The 24,760-nt window shown below is 43.1% G+C and overlaps 1 protein-coding gene across 1 annotated transcript in view; it reads right to left on the bottom strand.

The window, feature by feature from the left end:
* LOC122112475 (rho guanine nucleotide exchange factor TIAM2-like) overlaps positions 1-24,760 on the bottom strand; it is a gene marked incomplete at its 3' end in the record, with an annotated part of 121,613 nt that overhangs the window by 29,270 nt on the left and 67,583 nt on the right. Inside the window, exons 3-4 of the mRNA XM_042685652.1 lie at positions 6,649-6,753; positions 3,596-4,762 (exon numbers count right to left, since the gene is read on the bottom strand). Of these exons, the coding sequence (XP_042541586.1) occupies positions 3,596-4,756 (1,161 nt within the window). The remainder of the gene's footprint in view (positions 1-3,595; positions 4,763-6,648; positions 6,754-24,760) is intronic.

Genomic DNA, 24,760 nt, shown 5'->3' with positions numbered 1-24,760 from the left:
GGTTGTATTCTTCAAATATATGTCATGTCCATTTGACAATTATACCCCAATAAAACTGGGGGAAAGATGTCATTTAACTCCTTAAAGGTCACCATTCCTTATGTTCTGGAAGAAAATAGAAAATTATCACCTTGGTAGTGTTCATATGCTACTCTCCTTCCTACTGGGCTGAGGATGCTGAGAATTTTAAACACAGAGGGCCAGCCACTGAGGGTTTGTGTGTCCTAAATCTACTCTGCAACAAATCTGCAGTGGCCCTCATTCAGAGCAGCCACCAAGTATCCCCAGCTTTCCTCTTGGGCACCTGATAGAATCATGCCCCGTCCCCTCCTTCCCCTGAACTTAGCCATGGCCTTATGCCTTCCTATGCCAATACCCATGAACAGAAGTCAAATGTGTTACTTTTGGAGGAAAGCTTCAAAAGCCAACACACAACTTTCTTCTCTTCTGCCATAGTTGTTTACAGTATTGTCAGTGGTAGCTGCTCTGGCCCCAGGTTCAGGGGTCTTGGAGAATAATGAAGACCTGAACCACCATCTGACTGTGACGGTTGCACAGTAAAAGTGAGAAATAAACCTTGGTTGTGTTGAACCACATATTTGATCAAGGGGCTTTGTCACCTCAGCAAAACCTAGCCTAGCCTGACTGATAAAACTGAACTTTAACCAAGAGTAAGGTCTCACTATAGCTGGATTAATATAAAGAGTTCATCTGCATGAAGCACTTACTACTCTCTAGTACATATTCTCCCTCCCTTCTATGTCTCAACCCCCATAATTGGTGTGATATTCCTTTTCAGTTGTGTATGTTTTTTCAAAGAATAATCTGCTTTCAGGTTCTCACTAACATGGATGGGTGAAGAGCCCTATACAGAAAAAGTTGCTGTTTTGGGTACCACTTGTTTTAAAAACAAAGACAAATGTCTATCCATCCCATAAGACTTTCTAAACTATTACTCTCAGTGTGAGAGACAGTAGATATTGCTTTGATGCCTTATGAGGGCATATTATCACAAACTGTTCCTATGTTTGGATTACATTTTTTTAAGCCTCTAGTCCCTACCTTTATCTTAAATTGTGAAAGGAAAAGAAAGGCCTGGCCAGTGAAAATCTCATTTGTATTTATAGACTATCAATTGTAGGAACATAAGCAAAACTAAAGGCTGTCCTCCCAGTTTTTAAAATAATTTTCCATCTTCCTACTGAATCACATTTAATAGTGGTTATGAACAACAGCTTGGGTGTGTAGCTAAGTAAAGCACACTCCAATTGGGCACTGACCCTGCCTTGCCACTGACGGAGAATCTCCGGGAAGGACACTCCCTCTGCTTGACCCTTGAGCTTCCTTTGCATTAAATGAGGAGTACATTCTGGCTTTCAAATCCTGACTGTTTACTATATTGTTACTTATTGTTCTCTACCAACACAAGAAATGGTTTAGATTTAAGTTCTGTGTATGACACAAAAATGAAGGAGGTCTGGCTCCTGTGGGAAGGCTGGGGGAAGGAGGGGACGGGACGATGACCTACGCCTGACAGAACGTGACACAGCAGCAACTGTTCTGCTTCTGAACTGAGAACTCAAGCTAGTGGATCTGGTACAGACACATGTAAGCCAGTCCATACACACAGACGAGAAACACAGAGACATGGGGTAATGGGCTCCATGGCAGAACCAACCAGGAGACACGAGAGATGACAGCTGAACATAGCTGGTTCTTTAACACCGGAATTCAATGTGCATGTGGGCCACAGCCTGGGCGTCCACAGGGGCTCCTTTCTTCATAGGACTCAATTGCTGTCAATTGGGAAATGGAAACTGGGAGGAAAAGGTTAAAGAAATCCCTACTACTCTGTGTCTTCACCTAAGAAGTATTTATTTTTATTGTTATTATAAAGGCAATGTTTAGAGTGGTTACAGTTATATAATTCAGGTAAAGAGTACATTTCTTTTTGGACAGTGTCACCCTTTCCTTACTCTCTCCCCGTTTTCCCTCCTAGTCCCACCGCCCCCAAGTTGTACAGTTCATTTTCATCACAGTGTCTAGGGAGTACCACTGCTACATTTGTTTTGTTTTGTTTTGTTTTTTGTCAGTCATGGGTTTGAACTGAGGGACTGGGCGCTGTCCCTGAGCTCTTTTGCTCAAGGCTAGTGCTCTACCACGTTGAGCCACAGTACCACTGCTGGTTTTCTTGTGGTAATTGGACATAATAGTCTCATGGACTTTCCTGCCTGGTCTGGATTTGAACCATGATCCTTAGATCTAGCCTCCTGAGTAGCTAGGATCACAAGCATGAGCCACCAGTGCCCAGCTTGCATTTCTTCTATTCAATTTTTAAAGTATTTTAAAAGCATTAAAAGTTAGAACAAATAGCTAATGTGAAGCTCAGTAGTAGAGTGCTAGCCCAGCATTTGTAAGGCCCTGGATTTAATTCTCAGCAACACATACACATACACAGTAAAAGCAGAAGGACATTACCAAGACCTAGCAAGAGCTCTTAGTTACTTAAAAAGGTAAATGATCACTTTTCATTCCTGATGGCTGAGTCACTTCATTCTTATATTAAAACTCTATATACTAATAAAGGCACTATTAATACAATTAAAGGAACTATTATCAGTATTAGTACTAGTAGTAATGGATTACTATTATTATTAATACATTCTGATTATTGTATGTGCCAGTACTATAGCTTGAACTCAGATCACTGCGCTATCAGCTTGCTTGCTCAGGGCTGATATTTTACCACTTGAGACACTCCTCCAGCCAAGATTTTTGCTGGTTAATTGGAAGGGGAATCTCAAGGCCATTTTCTGCCCAGACTGGATTCAAACTACAATCCTCAGATCTCAGCCTCCTGAGTACTAGTGTTCCAGACATCATCTATCATCCTGATTCTTATTTTGTCAGCATTATATTTTTATTACATCTCCCTTCATAGGAGACATTTTTTAAAAAAGAGTTTGGTTAGCTATGTACATGAGGAGGTGGTCAGATTATATGCACAGACACATTGTCAGCTCCCTACTTATCAAAAAAATAAACCATCTAGTACTTTTCCTTTTTGTTTGAAGTTAGAGAATAAGACTGTGCAAAACCCTCAGAAACAATTCATCCAGGACTTGTCCCCAGGTCTGCACTTTATAAGAACAGGTGGGACCAGCTTTAAATTAGTCCTGTGAAGATCACAGGCACAGAACACAGGTGCTGTGGACCGAACATTCCTCCCCTCATCCAAATCCTGTGCTAAAACTTTAACCCCGTAGTAGGATGTTGCATGGCACAGGGGTACGCAGATGAGGCAGACGGTGGGGTCTGTGAAGGGATTAGTGCCTTGTGAGGACTGAGTGTGAAGGCTGCTGGAACTCTGGAACTCTGGAACTCTGACCTCCCAGACTCTAGGCCTGCAATAAATCCATCTGTGGTTCAAGCCACCAGTGGTGTTTTGTTTTCAGCCTGAGTTAAAGTATGTCAACATGGAAGTTGTGGGCTTAAGAGTGAAAACCCATACCTGAAAAGATGTGCCAGATCTTACACTGACTCCCCTTTTGCTGGCTCCTCCCACCAGCCCTGCTTTACTGATGCGGACACTCACCTGGAGTTTCCTCTTCTTCCTGGAGAGGCTTCCTGTCCAGTCACTGATGCGTCGCATTCTGGCCTTGAGGGTGTCCTTCTTTGCAGTGTCTTCAGTTAAGGCTTTGGACTTCCGGCAGGGGAGGGTGAAGGAACCGTACTGGACAGGGTCTCTGTGCTCCACCCTGGATGGCACATCGATGTCAGAGGCAAAGGAGACACGGTTGCCGAGACTGGCGTGGGAGCCGATATAGTCATCGGAAAGGCAGATGCCCGAGGGGGAGCGGCTGTCCAGGTTGGCATCTTTGTAGAGTTCTCGGAGGGAGGAAAGGGAAGAGCTTTGGTTGAAAGGTTTTTTGGCATCGGAGGGCGGGAAGCTGGGGTCGGGCGTGCTGGGGGCCAAGAAGCAGCCCTCCACCTCGCTCAGCTCTCCAGCATTGCCCCAAGGGGAGTCGTACCAGGAGGACTCAGAGCTCAGTGAGCTGCCCTTGCTGGAGCGCAGGCGGGAGTCGGTGGGAGAAGGGCGCTGGCTGGCCGGGGAGTCGGCGCTGGAGTCCCTCCTGGCATCCGGCACTGGGGAGGTCCCTGATGCCAACGTAGGCGAGTACCTCAGCAGCTGCACTGGCCCACCAGGGTCCTCGGCAGACCCTTGGCTGTGGGTTCCACTGTTGTGGAACTCGACCCTCAAACAGCCATCCAGCTTCCCCAGCGTCTTGATGAGCACCCGGGGGCTGCGGCGGTCCTGCCCGGGTGGGGTGCAGCCCATGCTCTCATTTCTCCCGTAGCAGTTGAGAAGGTGTCCATTGCAGTCTCTGGAGGTGAGGTGGTTATCTGCTGGCTCGCGGCTGACATAGTGGAAGGGGTCGCTGCCCTGGAGGTCAGGTCCTGGGGTGTTCACCCTGTGCTTGGAGTAGATGGTGCCTTTGGAGACTTTGCCTGTGGGTCCACTGAGTCTCGGGGCGTAAGGCTGATGAGTCTTGAAGTGAGAAAGGCAGCTTCGGGCCAGCGACCTGGACTTGTAGCCTGCTCCACTGCTTCCGTGAGTCCAACCGTGCAAAGACTTCTCGTCTTTGGCATGGATGCTGCGTATTTTCAGAGAGCAAGGCTTCTGCTTAGCACCAGTAATGGTATTGCTATGACTTTTCGATCCTTGGAGGGTGTACTGACTCTCAGAGTTCCCCATGTTAATCTAAATTAAGAACAGTTGCATCAGTAAGAGCCATGGCCTAAGTTACACCCCACTACGATAGAACTTTGCAAGCAAAATAATGTCCTAAATATTTTACAGCTTCCTTCTCTGCTGGGCATGACTCAAAAGGAGGAGTTACAGGAATTACCCCTGATGGTGCAAGGCTACTCACACAGACAGCATCACCCCTGTGTGCTTGTTATTTTAAGCACATTATCGATAATATGTTATTAATGCAGAAATCCAACAGGCATAAAAATCAGCTGCAGGCAGAGACATCCTTCAGACTTGGTGTTGACGGGTTTTGAGCTAAGGATTCTTGAAGAACCCATGGGAAAAGTGTCTCTACTCCATCAGTCCAGACACAGGGACACGCAATGATCAGCAAGATGCATTCTCATTACACAGCAAATGAGAACTAAGAAGTCGCATAACATTTGGGGATTTGGTTCTGGGATCCTCACACCTTCCAAAATCTTACATGCTGAAGTCCTTGAAGTAAAATAGTGTTGTATTTGCCTAGAACCAACAAATTTAATGTATACATGCATGTGTATGTATGTGTGTGTGTGTGTGTGTATGCACGCGCGCGCGCCAGCCAGTACTAAAGCTTAAACTTAGTGTTTCATGCTTTTGCTTGGCTTTTTTGCTCAAGGCTGGTGTCCCACCATTCAAGCCATACCTCTACTTTTGTTTTTTTTTGTCAGTTAATTGAAGATAAGAGTCTTACAGACTTTTCTGCCCAGGCTGGCTTCAAATCTCAGTCCTCAGATCTCAGCCTCCTAAGTAGCTAGGATTACAGGCATGAGCCACCAGCATCCAGCTTGTGTAAACATTAAACCTACTCTAGACTATAATATGATGTCAATGCTATATAGAGTTGCTGTCCTGTATTGCTTAAGGAATAATGACGAGAAAGAAATGATTGTACATGTTTAGTACCGGTATATTTAGTGTAAACATGTCCATTGTGCAGTTGGCTAAACCTGCAGCTGCAGAATGCTCAAATAGAGAGGACTGGTGCATTAGAAGTTATGGAAAAACCTCTCACATTTATAATTAATATAACTCCAGGTCCCAGGCACCACTGATGTTTTCATTATCATACAAACTAGGAATACCAGCATAGAAAAGGACTTAAGTTCTCAAAATGAGGCTAAGGTTAAAAACAGGGAGCTGCTCTCATTTGGGCAAGAAAAATATTTCATGAAAAGAAGAAGAATGAGCAACTGCAGTCATTATATTCATTGTACAGTATATAAAGACTGAAGTATATAACTTGAGGGTCAGGATAGGAGCGGGAATAGTGGGGAAGAACGATGGAGAGGGTGTCATTGACCAAGATGCATTATACTCATAACCTGACTTAGAGAAGTTTAACCTCTTTGTTCAATTACTTAACATCATTTTAAAAATTTTTTTAAAAAGAAAAAAATTTCAATAAAATCAATGCCTAGAGCTTATGTAAGGACATCGTTAACCTCACGTTAGAACATGACAAGAGAAAAATGTTGCAATTGACAATGTGGCCATCATAAAAAAAAATCTTTTTAACCATTAGATTCTTTTAAACTCCCTTCAAAACCATACTCTGCTCAAGAAGCTTATCAGTTAAGCCAAGGATAAAGTTAAGATTTTCTCCAAATCTTCTTTACTTTTCCATTTTAACCAGTGTGTCACTTTGGGGGGTAAATAGGAGGCGATAGCTCCTATTTTCCAAGTATAGTCAGTAGACTTTAATTCCTGCATAGCTAAGAATACCCAGCCATAAAACAGAAATTAAATGGATTGACTTTCCTTTGATAACATGTATTAAAACTTTTTAAATCTATATCACTGGAACAAAATAACCCTTGACCTCTGTTATTAGCAGCACACATGATTACCTGCAAACCTGTCTCGGCTCTGAGCGGGGTTAATGGTCAGTGGGCCTTACATGGTCTTGGAGCAGCGCAGTGGCATTACAAGCACCTGTCATCCATGAAGTGACTCTGAAAAACAAGAATAGGAGAAAACTTCCTCAAGCACTGTACACTCAGCTCCCCAAAAAGCAAAAGCAAAGGTTTTGTGTAGAAGACATCACTGTCAGAGTAATAAATGAGATGTCTGTGAACTGCCTGACTCATCAAGGCTATTTGAAGATGTAAAGGAAGCCACAACTGTCCATCCATCAACCGGACACCCAGACTGCAGCCCAAAGTCTGCCTTTGTTTCAAGGGAGAGCAGGTGAGAGTGTTCAAGTGAGTCACACCTGATTCATCCTTCACCACTGCACCCAGGGAAAAAACCCTCAGACCCAGGAAAACAACGCTCAGATACACTGGCTGAAAGAGTCCGGGAAGGCTTGCTGTTCTTTGTTCATTGCGTATCCAAGCATTGAAACAAGACCAAAACTGTAAAAGCACAGTGAACCATCCATGTGTAAAACAACTTAGGTTGTGGAGATGGGCCTCAGCAATGAGGTTTTTCCCTCCAGCAGGGGCAGGAGGCCAGAGTGGAGGGAAACACTGATGTCCTGGCCTTCTGAGAAGGGAGAAGGAAGGGGGTGAGAGGAGGGGAGGAGGAAGGGGAGGGAGTGGCTGACATCTGGCATTATTCACTGCCCTGCACAAAGCCCTTATTTTCTCACAGAGGTGGAGAGCAGAGTGGAACGGGTATAGGAGTGACTTGATTTCTTTTTATGGATTTGATTTTATTTGTAATTGTGGAGAAATATGCCCAAAATAAGCTTTCATCCTTCTAGGAGTGGCCACAGTCTTCCATAGCTGTGGCGCCATTTTACATTCCCACCTACAGCACACCAGAGCTCCCATTTCCCCACAGTCCCCCCCGCCCCCCCCCCCCCCCCCACTGGCTTATTTCTGTTTTTGGTTTGGTTTTCCTCCTTGCTGTTGGAGTTTGGCAGCCCTTCTGGAGGAGGGAGGAACTGTCTCCCATCCCCTGTCACTGAGTGAGGTCCTCTTATCATGTCCTTACTGGCTACTGTCTGTCTTCTTTGGAGGATTCAGTTGAGACTTTTGAAATTGTGGGAGGGGAGCAAACAGCACAGGATTCAGAGTTTTATAATCGTGCCAGAGACCACCTCCTACACCCTACTCAAGTCTAGCCATACAAACACATTTTAAATTAGAGAGAAAGAGGAAAAAAAGGTAAAGTGGATTTTTTTTTTAACTTGGCCACCAGCAAGAAACTTAGTGGTCTATTAAAACTGAAGCCAGAGTTGGGCGCTGGTGGCTCACATCTGTAATCCTAGCTGCTCAAGAGGCTGAGACCTGAGGATCAACTTTCAAAGCCAGGTCAGGCAGGAAAGTCTGTGAGATTCCTATCTCCAATTAATTCACAAAAAGGCTGGAAGTGGTGCTGTGGCTCAAGTGGTAGAGGCTCTAGCCTTGAGCAAAAGGAACTCAGGGACAGGGCCCAGGCCCAGAGTTCAAGCTTCAGGAGCAGGAGGAAAAAAAAAAAAAAATAAAGCCAGGCCAGGTGCTGGTGGCTCACAACTGTAACCTCAGCTACTCCAGAAACTGAGATCTGAGGAGTATAGCAAAAAGCCAAGGGACAGATAGCACCCAGGCTCTGACTTCAAGCCCATACCAGTACACACACACACACACACACACACACACACACACACACACACACACACACACACACACACACACACACACACACACACACACGCCTGCGCGCGCAAGAAGAAAAGAGAAGAGAAGAGAAGAGAAGAGAAGAGAAGAGAAGAGAAGAGAAGAGAAGAGAAGAGAAGAGAAGAGAAGAGAAGAGAAGAGAAGAGAAAAGAAGAGAAGAGAAAAGGGAGGAGAGGAGAGGAGAGGAGAGGGGAGGGGAGGGGACAGGAGGGGAGGGGGAGAGGAGGGGAGGGGAGGAGAGGGGGAGAGGAGGGGAGGGGACGGGAGGGGAGGGGAAGGGGAGGGGAGGGGGAGAAGAGGGGAGGGGACGGGAGGGGAGGGGAGGGGAGGGGAGGGGAGGGGAGGGGAGGGGAAGGAAGGGGAAAGAAAAACAACCAACCCCTGAGGGCAGCATTTAATTAAGGAAGCTGAACTGGAATGTGCCAGGCAATTGACATTTACCTTGCCACTAACAAGGATCCCACACAGCCAGGCGTGGATTTGCCCCATCTCCATGCAGAACTTAACAGCACAACCTTTTAAAAGTTCAAGACCTGAGCTATTGGTCTTCCCTCTGTGACTTTTTTTTTTATAAGTTAGAAAGCTGAAAGTGGCAATGGATGCTTCTGGTTTAGACCTTTACCATGAGCTGATCAAAGGGAACCATCTGCTATCTAGTGATGGCAGACCACTCAAACAGGAAAGGTTCCTGCTCCTCTCTTTGGCAGTCCTGCTGGTCTGCCAGCAGCCACAGCACACTCCAGCTCACCACCCAGAACAAAACTGCCCGTCAGAGGCCGATCAGAGGCTGGTCAGAGGCCAACTGGCAGATATCTTGGACATGTGAAACCAGACTCAAACCAGAATCATTCTAGGGTGGAAGTTGGTACCCCAGCAGCAGATCTTATCCAAAACGCATCTTACTACTTTTGAAACTCAACAGCTTGAGATAGGGGGGGAGAGGGTAATGTGTGTGAGAGAGAGAGAGATTGCAAGAAACAGCATGAGACTATCTTTTACTAGAGCTAGCCCCTGTTGAACTGGATGAAAGCACTTTGTCATTAGAATGCTGATTTGGACACAGAGGAAGCAAGAATCCCCGCTATTGAGTCTGGAGGACTGCTGCACAGTCCCAGGAAGAACTCTTCTGGAAAGAAGCCTGCAGCCTGGAGAGGGGCGAGCATTCTGCAGGAAAGGACAGGGCCATGGTGTTCATTTGTACAGAGGCACCGTGCTGCCCAGCTGTCCAAAGCATCTGGTCAATTCCCACAGTGAAAGACCCTGCCAAACATGGCAGCAAGAAGAATTTAGTTGTGAGAAACCTGTCAACAAGAAGGGTAATCCTGGAGGGAAACTGCGTCCCCCAGGAGCCTGATACCAAAGTGAACAGATACTTCTATTTCTCTGCCATGCTCCAGCTATGACTTCAGCCTAGAAATAACCACATTAATTTTATGGTACCTGGTTGGAAGAAAAAAAAATGAAACAAATTTCCTACAAATTCTTAAAAAATATGAAGAAATTGTTTAAAAGGTTGGTGTCTGAAAACAGCAAAAATACACATTACATATACTCATATGAAATAATACATATTACAGTTAACTTGCATTCTTAAAGTTAACTTGAAATAATGCATATTAAAGTATACTGATCTGAAATAATATATAATAAGTAATCTACAATAGAATGTATTAGGTATTCCTAATGATTAATATAGCAAGGCCACCAAGCTGATAGAGGAAATATGTGACATCATTCTAAACATTAGTCTGGTACTGAGGCAGTTTATACTATATTATATGCTGTGCATATACTTTTTTAATAATTACTTTTTATTTATTGGAAATATTTTAAATGGCCACAGTCCCTTTAAAAATCCTTGTTTTCCATTTTCTATATTTCCCTCTCATCCCCTCACACATGCATGTGCTACACAGAGTTTTCAAGCAAAATCACAAACAAGAATGGAGGTTCCTTTCAGTATTTAAATTGTGAACTACCACACTACAATGTCCAGCGGTGTGAAGGAATTTCACAGACATGCTATCATAATCCCAACAGCCTCTATGACCTATTAAAAACCAGAGAAAAAAGAACTTGCAGGAGACAATCCAAGATTTACCTCATCTTCACGTGCCTTCAGCTTGGGCTGCACTGATGTGTCAAGGGTCTGAAGGTACTATTTCCAAGGGGTTCTGAATTTACTGAGGAGAAAAATTACTCCTCAACCAGGACTGCGGTGTGTCTACCCTGCACAGCGCCCAGATGGAGAACAAGAGGCAGCTGTTGGGTGGGCAGATGGTGTGGTAAAGAAGGGTCTGTATGGAGGGCTGGGGCAGATCTGGGAGCCTGCACAAAGGCAGATTTATGGCTGGGCCAGACAGAAGAGGAACACAAATTCTAGCAACAAGAGACACTGACAGGCTTCATGCAACTCCAGAGGGATTTTTTTTTTTAATATATAACTGAGAATCTCATCTGGCACAAGGCAAATTCTTAAGTGCTAGATAAGGGCTGGCCATGCCCCCCATCCTGATACCTGCCAGCGTCTTTATTTTTTGGCTAGGGTGGGTGGGGTAGGGAAGCTTCCATATTTAAGGAAACAGGCTCAGAATTTAGTGTGGTTTGTGTCAGAGAACTTGGGTTAAAATCTGTGACAGTCTCTTGTCTGTCATATACAACTTTGGGGGGAGAAATTTATCACATTCTCTGGAATTTGTTTTCCCCTTTTGCAACATGAGGGTAAAAATATCTGCTCACCTACCTCAGAGACTGAGAATCAGGTATAGGAACATGCATGACACCTGAAAAACTGCAAGATGCAACACAGTACTCTTTATTTTTAGATAGAAAACTAATTTGGTACATGATGATATCAGATTTTATAATAACCATTTGTGATCTCAGATCTTCCCTTAGCTATTAATCATTAAATAGTCATATATTTATATATGTTTGGACTTTTCTAAATTCTACTATTACATGTGCCTGATTTTCAGTGATTTCCCCAGATAACTACAGCATAAGAAACAATCTGATTTAAGCCAGACAGTGGTGACTCACACCTATAATCCTAGCTCTTCAGGAGGCTGAGATCTGATGATCACAGTTCAAAGCCGGCCTGGGCAGGAAAGTCCATGAAACTCTTATCACCAATTAACCACCAAAAAAGCCAGAAGTGGCACTCAAGTGCTAGAGCACCTGTCTTGTGCAGAAAAGTCTAAGGGGAAAAGCCTATGCCCCAAGTTCAAGCCCCAGTACCACCACAGAAAAAAAACAAAACAAAAAATATTACCTAATTGTTAAGAGGTATCAAATGTAAAGAAAAATAATGACTTGCATTATTAGATACTCAGGGAGTAAAATGTAAGAAAATAACCCCAGTGATCACTGAACAGCCAGTATTATATTAAAGCAGTTATGTAAATCAGGCTGACTTTATCCCCCAGGGATATAGCTTGACTGTCACAATTGGGATTGTGCTATTGGCATTAGTGGGGAGAGGACCAGAGCGGTTGCTGGCCAGGCCACAACACACAAGGAAGCCCCTCCCCCATCCAACAACCACGTATGTGGCCCAAAATAGTGCTGAGGCTGACATTTTACTATAGCATGTGTCTCTAAAAATGCTAAGGGGCCATTATGACTACACAGCTACAACGAAAACATTCAACTCCACTAAGGAGCCAAAATCAAACTCCATGAAGGTTGCCAGACCCTGCGTTTCCCATCGTGAGTCAATGAATGACACTCAGAATGTCTGCATCAAATACCAAGACTTGAAGGGGCTCATTTCTGATTAAAGATAACTTGAACAGACTGGTATAAGGAGGCAGGCCAAAAAGGAACATCTGGTCTCCAAAGGAATACTGCTTAGGGAGAGTAATCCTTACAAATCGAGTGGGCAGGAAGCAAGCTGCTTGCTACTAAGAGTTTCCAAAGCTGGATGCATCGTGGCTGTCTGGTTCTTTCAGGCAGCAGGATGCCTTCCAAATGCATATTAACAGATGAATGGATGGCCCACCTGCAGTAGAGTGTCCTAGGAACAGGATTCCAGTAGCTGATATGCTCATATTCAAAGGGGAACCGTAATAAATTCTACAAGGACAATGGCCCAGCTTTCTGCATAGTTCATCACCTGAGTTAAGTCAACACACCACAAGGAGGGTCTCAGGACTCACACCTGCTCCATAAAAACTTCTCACTACTGTAATTTGCTTGTAGAAGTAATGTCCAAACCATGGGCCACGGCTCACTGGTGGGCCATGAAATTCTCTAAGTGAATTGACATCAGCATTTTTGAATGAATAGGATTAGAATAGACCAGAAGAGAAAATATAGTAAGTAGAACATAAAATAATGTATCCCCTAAGGGGAAATTGCTCTATGAAACTAAATTCTTGTGTGTGCTTGGGTTGTAAATTAAAATTATATCTTTTTCTATTTGGTTTGCATAGGCTATTATTTTTTAATGCAATTTTACTGTAATTCTTAAGGTGTTAGACAGAGGGATTACTTTTGCAATGAGTACATTCCTTTTTTGGACAATGTTACCCCTTCCTTTGCTTCCCCCCAGCCAACCCTCAAGTTGCATAGCTCATTTTCCACATAGTGCATACTGAAAACCATGACTGCAATGGTTCACCCTTCCTCCCTCCCTTTCTGTGCACCCCTTCTGCCCTGCCTCCCCCCCCAAAAAAAACCAAAAGCAAAAAGAAACAAATTTCATTTTATAAAAACAATGACTCAAAACTCAAGTGGCAGTTTCACTAGAATGGTACAGCCTTTCTATTACAGACCCAAAGGCTTCTGGAGGTGTGGCTAAAGCTAGAGCACCAGCTTAGCAAGTATAAGGCCCTTAGCTCAAAGACCCCAGTACTGTCAAATACTTGAAGGCAACCAAATACCATAGAGTTTCAAACATTTAAAAATTCTTCATTCTGGATATGATCAAAGTAGATTGTCAGCAAGTTTGAAAACAGAATAATGAAACTGTTCTATTTGTATTATGAAATTGTTAAAATTATATTCGAAAGTGGGTAGAATAGTAAGGGAAAGCGATGGGAGTAAGGAGACTGATTGTAATACATTATACACGTGCACAGAAATGTCACATTGCAATCTTCCCTCGTATGGCTAACATATGGTAATTCAAAAATATGCAACCATTTGTATCCCTATACAGGTGGACCCATTGCAACAAGGAGATGTACAAGTCGTTATGTCGGAAACGAACTTTACAACTTTGGTGGGGGGAGGGAGGAGGATTGGGTAGGGAGCGGGGGAGTATGGGAAGGGATGGGAAGGGGAAACAAAGGAGGAGGCTACAATGCTTGGTAAGAAATGTACTCATTATCTTGCTTATGTAATTGTAACCCCTCTGTACAGTATTTTCACAATAAATTTTTAAAAATGCAACCATTTTCTTATGATGTGAATAATTATGGCATCCATAAAAGTATCTCTGAGCACAGCAAGCAATCAGAGAACAAAAAAAAATGCTTTGGGGGCATTAAAAATACGACTGTTAGCAGAGTGTCAGGCTCGTGCCTGTAATCATAGCTACCAGGAGACAGATCTGGAGGATCATAGTTGAAAGCCAGCTCAGACAGAAAAGTCCATAAGACTCCACCTCCAAATGGACTCACAGAGTAGGGTACTAGCAGAGGAAGCAAGGTGAGTATAAAGCCCTAGTTTCAAACCTCTATACTGCCAAAAATTACAGTTGTCAAAAAATATCACTGGACTATCTAATAATACAATGACTAAGAAGACTTAATTACAAATCAGAATTAAATGTAATGTCCTATAATGGAAACTACACAGTCAAGGGTCTAAAAATAATCTAGGTGTTAGTGATTCACACTTGTAATCCTAGCTACTCAGGAGCCTTGAGATCTGAGGATCTCAGTTCAAAGTCAGTCCAGGCAGGAAAGTCTGTGAGACGCGTAACTCCAATTAGTCCAGAAAACTGAAAGTGATACTGTGGTTCAAAGTGATAGAGCACTAGCCTTGAGCAGAAGAGCTTAGGGACAGTACATAGGTCCCAAGTTCAAGCTCCATGACTGACAAAAAAGTCTAAAAATATAAAATTAAATTTAAGATGCAGCCAGGTGCCAGTGGCTCATGCCTGAAATCCTAGCTACTCAGGAGGCTGAGATCTGAGGATCTCAGTTCAAAGCTAGCCCAGGCAGGAAAGTCCATGAGACTCTTATCTCCAATAAACCACTCAAAAACCGGAAGTGGTGCTGTGGCTCAAGCAGTAGAGTGCTCGCCTTGAGCTGAAGAGCTGAGGGACAGCGCTCAGGCCCAGAGTTCAAGCCCCACGACCGACCAAAAAACAAAACAAAACAAAAAAAATTAAGATGCATGGAGGATAAATCCAGAAGTCAAAAAATCTTTGCACAAGTAGCTCCAAATGAAGAGTGCCAAGACTATGGAAAGGAAGAAGTAGTCAAAGAAGTAGCTAAAGAAAATTTCCCTGAACTTCACAGGTCTCTGTTTCTAAATAGGTATCACTCCAAACAAAATTAATTTTAGAAGACCCATTTCTAGATCTAATTTAATGAAATTCCAGAACTACAAAATAAAGGAAAAAAATCTAGAAAGTACACAGAGAGGGAGAGAGAGTTGCCAAAAGAAACAAGGCATATGAATGACTCCAAGCCAATAGCTGGTGGCTCATGCCTATAATCTTAACTACCTTCTCAAAAGGCTGAGATCCAAGGATTGCAGTTTGAAGCCAGCCTGGACAGAAAAGTCTGTGAGACTTATCTCAAATTAACTGGAAGTGGCTCTGTGGCTCTCTGGTGGAACAACTAGCTTTGAGTGAAAAAGTCCAGAGACAGTACCTAGGCCCTGAATTCAAACTCCCCCACAATCAACAACAACAAAAAAAGAATGGCTTCAAACATCAAGAACATTCAACAATGGAACGCAAACTTTTAAGAGTTTCAAACTTTTTTTTTGCTGATCGTGGGGCTTGAACTCTGGGTCTGGACGCTGTCCCTCAGCTCTTCAGCTCAAGGCTAGCACTCTACTACCTGAACCACAAAGCCATTTCTGGCTTTTTCTGCTTATGTGGTACTGAAGAATTGAACCCAGGGCCTCATACATGAGGGGCAAGCTCTCTACCACTAAGCCATCTTCCCAGCCCCTCAAACTTTTGAGAGCAGAAAATGTTTGTGTACTTTTATTGATTTTTTTTTTAGTAAGTAAATTTGGAAACAGAAAATTTTTAATTACTTTCTTGTTGTTTACATACGTTAGGTAATAAGCAGTTATTTCCTTTTGCTTAGTATCATCTGTTCCCTCATCCTCTCCCATTCCCTCCCTCTCATCTCTGCCCAGGAGTTGCTTGATTCACTTTCATCAATGAAGAAATTTTTTTAATGTATTACCATCCAAGACAAACACTTTGTAAGTTAAAAAACCCCACATACACATCAATATTAAGATGCAGTTCTGGGCACCACAAATTAACCTAGTGGTTTTCACAATTTTTTATTCTACAACCTTAAAAAATTCCACTGGGCATTCAAATTCTTCCGAAGAAAGTTAGGAGTAATCCCCAGGAAGAATAAACCTAGAACTTGAAGGATGAGTTGAATTGTGTCAGGAAAGGAAAGAAAAAAATTATAGAATTCCAACAAAAAGAGTGTGCCTCCAACTAAGGTCTCCTTCCAGCTAACTAAATTAACACCTACATACAGTGGAACAAGACCCCAGCTTGCTCAGGGAAAAGTGATAAGGGTGGCAAGGACAAAGTTAGAGAGATGAGGAGGAAGAGGAGGTTAAGAAGGAGAAGGCAGATAGGAAATGGAAGCTGGGGGAAATCTGACAGACATTTGCCTACCACCCCAAGCCTGGGAACACTGTAGAGCAAATCACTGTCACCTGGGCCCTTGGGCCCTCCACAGTAGCCACTAGGTCAAAGGACAGCATTGACATTAAGAAGGAATATGGCTGGGCTGGGAAGGTGGCTCAGTGGTAGAACGCTCGCCTTGCATGCTTGAGGCCCTGGGTTCGATTCCTCAGCACCACATAAGCATTAAAAAAAGCCGGAAGTGGTGCTGTGGCTCAAGTGGTAGGGTGCTTGCCTTGAGCTGAAGAGCTGAGGGAGAGCGCCCAGGCCCAGAGTTCAGGCCCCACAACCGGACCCAAAAAATAATAATAATAAATATAGAAGGAATATGGCTCAAACTTGGAGTACTGAAGTGAAATAGAAGTGTTGCACTTGACAAGCCAACAGGAAGTTTGGGTACACCCCCTGCCCCCCTCCCACACAAGTTATCCAGCACTGTGTTGCTCAGAGCTACTAAGAGCAGAGGCTGAAGGGATCCCTTGTAGGGATTCCAAACACAAAATGTATGGCAAATCAATTAAAAGAACACACGTCAACTTCAACAGCATTGAGTTTAGGAGAGGCCCAGAGACCCACAATCCCACAAATATTACTGGCATGTTTTTGGAATGTCAAGTAAATTGAGCAGCCTTAGCTACATCTTAACCATCAGAGAAACTGAAAATATTTCAGGGATTTAAAAAAAAAAAAAAACATTCCTTAAGGCAAAATTATAGCATCCATATAGTTTAAAATGAAATCGCTCTGGTGAATATAAAACATTTTCCTCACAGAAATTATTTTTCTTAAGTGCATTTCCTATATTTTTGTCCAGGCACTTTTGAGCAAAGGATGTCTCTCTTTTATTTTTTAAATATATCTAGTGTTCCATCAAAGTCTCCTTCAATCCTATCCACACTGAGTTTCCAGAGACTCAATGATTCAAAACAATTAGGATGACCTTTAAATAACCCTCTTTTGTACCTTAGGAGCATGAAGGTCAAGATTGCTAGCATGACTTTTAAATAACCTTTCTTTATTAACTTTTATGAGCTTGAGCCATTCCACAAAAGCAGGCTTAGGCAGGGGCAAACCTCGCCTATGCTCTACACCACAACACCCAACCCAGAGTCTCAGGCTCTAATCACGTGGCTTCTCACCGACAGGCATAAAAGGCACATGCCTTAGTAAATTGGAAGCAGACGTCGTAGTCCGAGTCTCCCTCACTTTCTGCAACCGAAATATACCACAGTAACTGTGCCAAGTTATTCTTGGCAAAGTATTTCTTCATTATACACTGTTCCATTTAAGCTGAAAACTGAACAGGCTCAAGCCACACATTTTTTCCTCCTGTAAATAGGTGCTTTCCCCACCCTCATAAATGTGTAACTATTCTACCCAGGCTGGGGGAAGGGGGACAACTTGAGAGCTCCCTTCTCCAAGTTTCCATCTTAAGGCTACAAGGTAAGTCAGTCTTGGGCCTGCAGACAAAATTAAACCAATCAATGCTGAAATTCTCAACTCAGGATTATTCACAAATCTGCTAAGGTTTTAGCTAACAATCTGTAGAAACTTTCAGGGAGTAAAGATCTGACTAGCCTTAGTAGGTATAGTTTAAATTTTCTAACACATAAGAATTTAATGGGGAGAGGGTATCCAAAGCACCTGGGCAAATGAAGGTGGACAGGTTGGGTTTAAGATGTTCTAAGTGTGGCTGCCTGCATTTCATGTCTTCAGTACCACAGGCACCACCACTATTGCATATAAAAAAGGAAACCTGAGCCTCTAAAGGTTAAAAGATTTGTTCAAGATCACTAAGGAGTAAAGGTAGGAATGAAGGCTAGACCTTGCTTTCCTATCATTTTTTAAATGTGCATCATTATTTTTTAGTAAGCCTACCTTAATTTTGGATTTATTATACACTTTTTTTCTTTTTTTATCAAATGTGGTAAAATAATAATAATAATAATAAATAGCTGGGTACCAGTGGCTCACACCTGTAATTCTAGCTACTCAGGAGGCTGAGATCTGAAGATCATGGTTCAAGGGCAGCCTGTGCAGGAAAGTCCATGAGACTCTTATTTCCAGAAAACTGGAAGTGGTGCTGTGGCTCAAGTAGTAGAATGCTAGCCTTGAGCTGAAGAGCTCAAGCCCAGAGTTCAAGCCCAATGACCACCACCACCATCAACAACAACAACAAAATATGTGTGTGTAATAAGTCTATTTTAAATTCACAGGTATGCTCTCGCTGCTCTTTTCTAGCTCTCTCTGCTCTCTCTGCTCTTTTCTAGCTCTTTCCTCTCTCCTCTCTTTCCCAGCTCTCTCTCATTCCCAGGCCTTTCCCAGCCACGTGGAGTGCCAACCTTGCCTGGTCCTAGCAGGTCTACTGAATAAACCTACCCCTTACCTGAATACCACATGAGTGCTGCTGTTCTTACTCGGCTACCTCTCTCTCTGCTCTTGTCTAGCTCTTCTCAAGCTCTTTTCTCTTTCCTCTCTCTCTTTCCTCTCTCTCTTCCCAGCTCTCTCTCTTTCCTAGGCCTTTCCCAGCCGGGTGGAGTGCCAACCTTGCCTGGTCCCAGCAGGTCTACTGAATAAACCTACCCCTTACCTGAAAAAAAAAAATTCACATGTATATTTTTCATTCAGTGGATGCAGCAAAGCTTTCAGGCAGGCCTGTGTTAGCATTAGTTGTATTTCAATCATGTAATCGTGCTAAGTGGTTCCCTGCCCTTATTCTGTGAAATCTTTCTCCCAAAAGCTGATGATAGCCCAGGATTTTTGTCTGGTAATCTTTCCAAATTAAAAAGGATGCATAATTTAAGTGATAAGGTGAAAATTTTAGATTTGTTTGAAGGCAGCCTGTATTTTGTGCAAGTTGGATGGCATTATGGACACAGTGAATTAAGCATCTGCAGTATTCAAGATAAAGAGCAGCATGAACTAAGATCTAGTTTTTGGTGAGCAGTATCGGTAATGTAGCCCACTCCACGTAGTTTTAAGTGACAGATGCCTAAACCTGCTGTGCCTTTGTTATAAATAAGTGAGCAATTTTTGAGTGCTGAGTTTAAACATATATAAACTCAGTATTCTAAAAGACCGTGAGCTCCCCTTGTCTTTCCTCAGTAGTGGTCTCCTAAAAGCCATGCATCCTCAGACATCAAGGGTCCAACTAAGATTATAATAGTTTGAAATTTTCTGCATTTTTTATGTAAGACAATTCCATGTTTTCTTAAAAAGCACACCTTAGCTTTCAGTCTCCCCTTTCAGGATATGGCTGGGACTGGTCTATGCTCCCTTTCTAAACACAACACAGGAACAAGTTTTTCCCTAAAGGCTGCTTTCCCCAGTCAACAGGGCTTCCGAGGCAGGAATGTGGAAGGAGAAGGAAATGAACACTGAAATGTCACAGTAGCTCAAGAACATTGTTTAAATTTCAGTTATTCTAGTCCACTGCATTAGAGCATTGCACAGATGAGAATTTTGTTTTCTTAATACTTTACAGTATTCCCAGTGCTAATAAGAATACTCTACAAGACTGGGGATCAGATAAGGCACCAAGGCCCAAGGGAAGGGCCCTTCTGGAGACCCCACAACAGCTCAGGGTATCTTCCAGCAGCTTTCATTTCACATACTACTAGGTCATGTAAATATTGCTTCCACTGGAAAGAAGCATATACCATGAGGCAAAACATAACATTTACATTTTTTACATAAAATACAGCAGTACCAAGACATTTAGCATTTACACTAGAGTGCTTACACCAGGCCTGGCTTCCTACTCTGGCTGACTGTGGGGACAAATACTAACCACTCAGTACCAGATTCCCTTCTAGACTGGACAGAGCTGCCTTCAAATCCTAGTTCTCATGAAGTTTCTATAACAGTGGGGAGATATAAGCAACAAGCAAGGAAAATAAAATATATAGCAAAGGTTTCTCACTGTAAGTGCTATAAATATAGTGTCTTAATTATTTTTTAAAAAAGGTGTATTATCAGCTCTTTGGCAAAATAGAAATGGAGAAAAAAGAGGGATTGGGCCAGAATGCAAAAGGACAAGGACAAACTTCTTTTCCCTCTCTCCCTCCCTTTCCCTTCCTCTCTCTCCTTCATCCTCTCTCCTCCACTGCCATGTACTGAGCATCTTTCCTATATCACACATTCTTGCCACGATGTTCTCCTTCACCACAGGCCCAAAAACAATATAGTGCCAGGAGTCTATGGATGGACTGACACCTCTGAAACCTTAAATCCAAATAAAACTTTCCTCCTTTAAAGTCATCTTCTCAATATTTTGTCACAAGGATAGATAGGTGACACCACAAAATACTAATAACAATATTAATATAATAACATTATAATATTAGAATGTATTAAATAATAGTAAGAAATCAGTTCTGAGCACAGTGGGCTTAAGTGCCACTGCGTGTTAAAGTAGAATGTTGAGTTGATGGCTGGATATGCAAGTCTGGAATGTGTAAGGTCTGCTCTCAGATGGAGAGAAGACTCCACCCTCCTCGCAGCAAAGTCTCCACCCTGCGTTACCTAGGCAACTGGCACACCTGGAAGAGGTCACATCTGCATCCGCTGAGGTCACATCTGAATTTGATGTGGCCACACCTTTCTCCGCCCATACCCTAGATAAGGCCTAGCCCAGACCCAGACACTCTCTTTCCCAGCTCTCTCTTTCCCTCCTCTCTTTCCCAGCTCTTTCCCAGCTCTCTCTTTCCCAGCTCTTTCCCAGTTCTTTCCCAGGCCTTTCCCAGCCCCTGGAGTGCCAACCTGGCCTGGTCCCAGCAGGTCCACTGAATAAACCTACCCCTTACCTGAATACCATGTGCGTGGTGTGGTTCTTACTCGGCTACCTCTTCTTAAAAACCTAACAGAATGGAGTTGGAGGTGGGCAACGGGAGAAATATGCTTCATACCCATATGAACACAAACACAAACTGGACAGATAGGTAAACAAAGGGAAGCTGGGAGACCTTGGGACACTCCAACATCAAGACAAGGAAGCAAAGACAAGAGGCAAAGGAGTAGAAATTCAGAAAAGGAACAGAAGATGATTTCTTTGTTGCTTTGTATGTCCCTCCCCCACCATATAACCCCTGCTTTCACTGTATTTGATGTTGCTATAATTTGTGGAGGTGAAGGGAAAAAACAAATCGTTTAAATAGGGATACAGGTGGACCCATTGCAACAATGAGATGTACAAGTCCTTATGTTGAAAACGAATTTTACAAATTTGGGGGGGGGAGGTGGGGGGGATGGGATAGGGAAGGGGAAACAAAGGAGGAGGCAACAATGCTTGATAAGAAATGTATTCATGGGGCTGGGAAGGTGGCTCACAGGTAGAGCGCTTGCCTTGCATGCCTGAGGCCCTGGGTTCGATTCCTCAGCACCACATAAGCAAAAAGAAAAAAGCCGGAAGTGGTGCTGTGGCTCAAGTGGTAGAGCACTAGCCTTGAGCTGAAGAGCTGAGGGACAGCGCCCAGGCCCGGAGTTCAGGCTCCACAACCGGACCTTCCCCCCGCCCCCCCCCCCAAAAAAAAAGAAATGTATTCGTTATCTTACCCATGTAATTGTAACCCCTCTATACGGTATTTTCACAATAAAAAAGTAAATTAATTAAAAAAAAAAAAGGAACAGAAGGAATAGCCAGACAACAGAAACCCAGAGGGTTGTGGTTCAGGTCCATCAGAAAAGGCATTTCAGGAAGGGGACTGGGAACAGGTAGCCTATATTCCTCATTCCAGCTACCAGAACTGAGAAGGAGCTCTGGATGTGACCATGTGGGAGCTCCTGGTGAATCTGACCATACCAGGGTAAGGGTAGAAAAAGGCGGCCTACAGTAAGTCTGAAGATGAGGTAGGGAACGTAGAAAATCTGAATACAAACAACTGGTCTGGGTTTTACTGTAGGAAGAGCAGCGACATCAGATGGTAGCTTGAAGTCAGGAAAGATCCAAAGAGAATTCTTGCTTCCATTGCTCTATATTTAATTGACTGTTTTGATTCATTTGTGACTCACCTATTGTCACTGTTATTCATTTATGCACAGTTCCCTGAAGTTCTTCACTCTGTAAATCATCCTTTCTACCTTCCAGCAGTGGCCACAGAGGACTTGTCTGAGTATTTCTATCCCCCATGTTGGAAACTAGCAAAGAGATATGCTACACTGAACCCAAACAGGAGAAGGGCTGTCCCTACTCTCCAGGCTTGGCTTAAAGACACCTAGGATTTTCCAGCCCTCACTTAAGTCCTGGGAATTCCCTGAGCCAGTCCCATTCTGACACCACCTGTAGTGCCTACTGCATCTCTACCAAGGGTGTGATAAGTCTATCTTTTTATAGGTAAAGATTATTTTTCCAACAGTTGGTCCTGAAGCCAAGGCTCATCCACTAAATTTATGTTCCCTTCCACACCATCTACCATAAGGCACAAAAGTAACAAAGTCTAAACAGTGAATACACTGAAAAGAAACAACAACAACAACAACAAACTAAATCTGAGGCTAAAACAGGACCAGACTGGTAGATGAATTCTAATCAAAGGTATCTTATCAAACAGGTTATAGTGACTCATATAAACCTAAAAATCTCTCTGCTATAATAAAACAATGGCTATTGTCTGAGTGTATAGAGTTTATCCTTGCCTCTGAATAAAATTTTATATCTATCCAGCTTGATAAGTAGCTAGGTAAAAAAGATGAAAGACTAAAGCAATTTTTAAAAAAGCCAGTGCATTCATGAGTGGATACAGACAGGCATACAGACAGGCATACAGACAAGCATATGTGTCCTCAATATATATCTCACTCTCTTAATTCACAAAGATACAACAGGATATAAGACTGTATTTTCAATTAAAATTAAAATTAGTATAAGAAAAGGACCAAATAGCAAGATATGCAGCTTCTTGTCCTGCTAGGCAAGTAGCTATCACTGTCACATTGGAGATTTCATTCCAGTTCTATTGTTTTTCCACGTTTCCTATTTGAAAAATTGTGTAAGACTCATTTGCAGCTATATGATTCCATATTCCCAGAATACTATGAATTATAAATAACTGACATTAGAGTAAACAATACACTCTTGGGACAGAGTTTTAACATCTGTACTATAACTTAAAATAAGACAGAGCAATAATATTAATATCAGTATTAATGTTAATTAATTAGTATTATATTAATAATAAAGATATCTACTCCTCGTTATTAGAAAATCCATTGTTAGAAATTCTGGCTTATCTACTATTATTATTACTGCTTACCACCATCCATGCGGTTTCTATTTCCTTTTCTACTTTTTTTTTTTTTTTTTTGGGGGGGGGGGCGGGTTCCGGTCGTGGGGCCTGAACTCTGGGCCTGGGAGCTGACCCTCAGCTCTTCAGCTCAAGGCTAGCGCTCTACCACTTGAGCCACAGCGCCACTTCTGGCTTTTTTCTTTTTGCTTATGTGGTGCTGAGGAATCGAACCCAGGGCCTCAAGCATGCAAGGGAAGCACTTTGCCACTGAGCCACCTTCCCAACCCTCCTTTTCTACTTTCTTATGAAGACATTCTTACCTTGGCCTATGGCTAAGGTACATTTCATTTCAAAGAAAAATAAGATATACATGCTGAATAACCTTGCAATGGCTTTTTAAGAAATCTAACTGTTGAGGTAAAGGTTCTCAGTAACCCAGTTTGTTATCACCAGGCAAGTAAAAATTAGAAAGTAGGCCAAACCTAGAGGCCTACAGACCTAGTAAAGCCCCTGTGAGATATTTTAAAAGCTCAAAGTCTGGGTTCTTTTTTTTTTTTTTTTTTTTTTTTGTCAGTCGTGGGGCTTGAACTCTGGGCCTGGGCACTGTCCCTCAGCTCTTCAGCTCAAGGCGAGCGCTCTACCACTTGAGCTACAGCGCCACTTCCGGTTTTCTGGTGGTTTATTGGAGATAGGAGTCTCACAGTCTCTCCTGCCCGGGCTGGCTTTGAACCGCGATTCTCAGATCTCAGCCTCCTGAGTAGCTAGGATTACAGGCGTGAGCCACCAGCGCCCGGCAAAGTCTGGGTTCTTAATTCAGTATTTATGCTGGGAAGGCGCTTCAACTCTACATAAAGAAATACGACTCTGCTCAAGCAGATTCTTGGGACCACCAAGACAAACCATGTGTCCCCTTGGCAGGAAAGCGAGAGACCACACTGGAGGAATAATCTCTTCTTAAGGACCCTAAGCCTTATCTCATACTTCGAGCCCTCTTGTCACAGGCCTGGCCTGAGAGAAGTCTTTACACAGCATTCCCTCTGCTCACACCACTGGTAGAAGGTGTTATCTGCACACACTTGCAACACTATTTACAGTCTGGCCATGCGGACATGAGTCACAGGCTCTCCAGCAAGCTGTGGCTTCCGTCTGCAGGCCCTGCTAAAAATCAAAGTGGGTGACAAGTGTTATTCTCACTGGGGAAGGAAGTGGGCAGCCTTTGCCCTGCTTCTGCCCTGAATGATCACCAGCTCTGCCAGTGGCACTTCTTACATTAAAGGGAAAGGGAATCAAT

This window comes from Dipodomys spectabilis, unplaced genomic scaffold, assembly GCF_019054845.1.
Source record: "Dipodomys spectabilis isolate Male_0828 unplaced genomic scaffold, ASM1905484v1 ptg000001l, whole genome shotgun sequence".
Taxonomy (NCBI): Eukaryota; Metazoa; Chordata; class Mammalia; order Rodentia; family Heteromyidae; genus Dipodomys; species Dipodomys spectabilis.
This window is presented reverse-complemented; position numbering and strand designations above follow the sequence as displayed.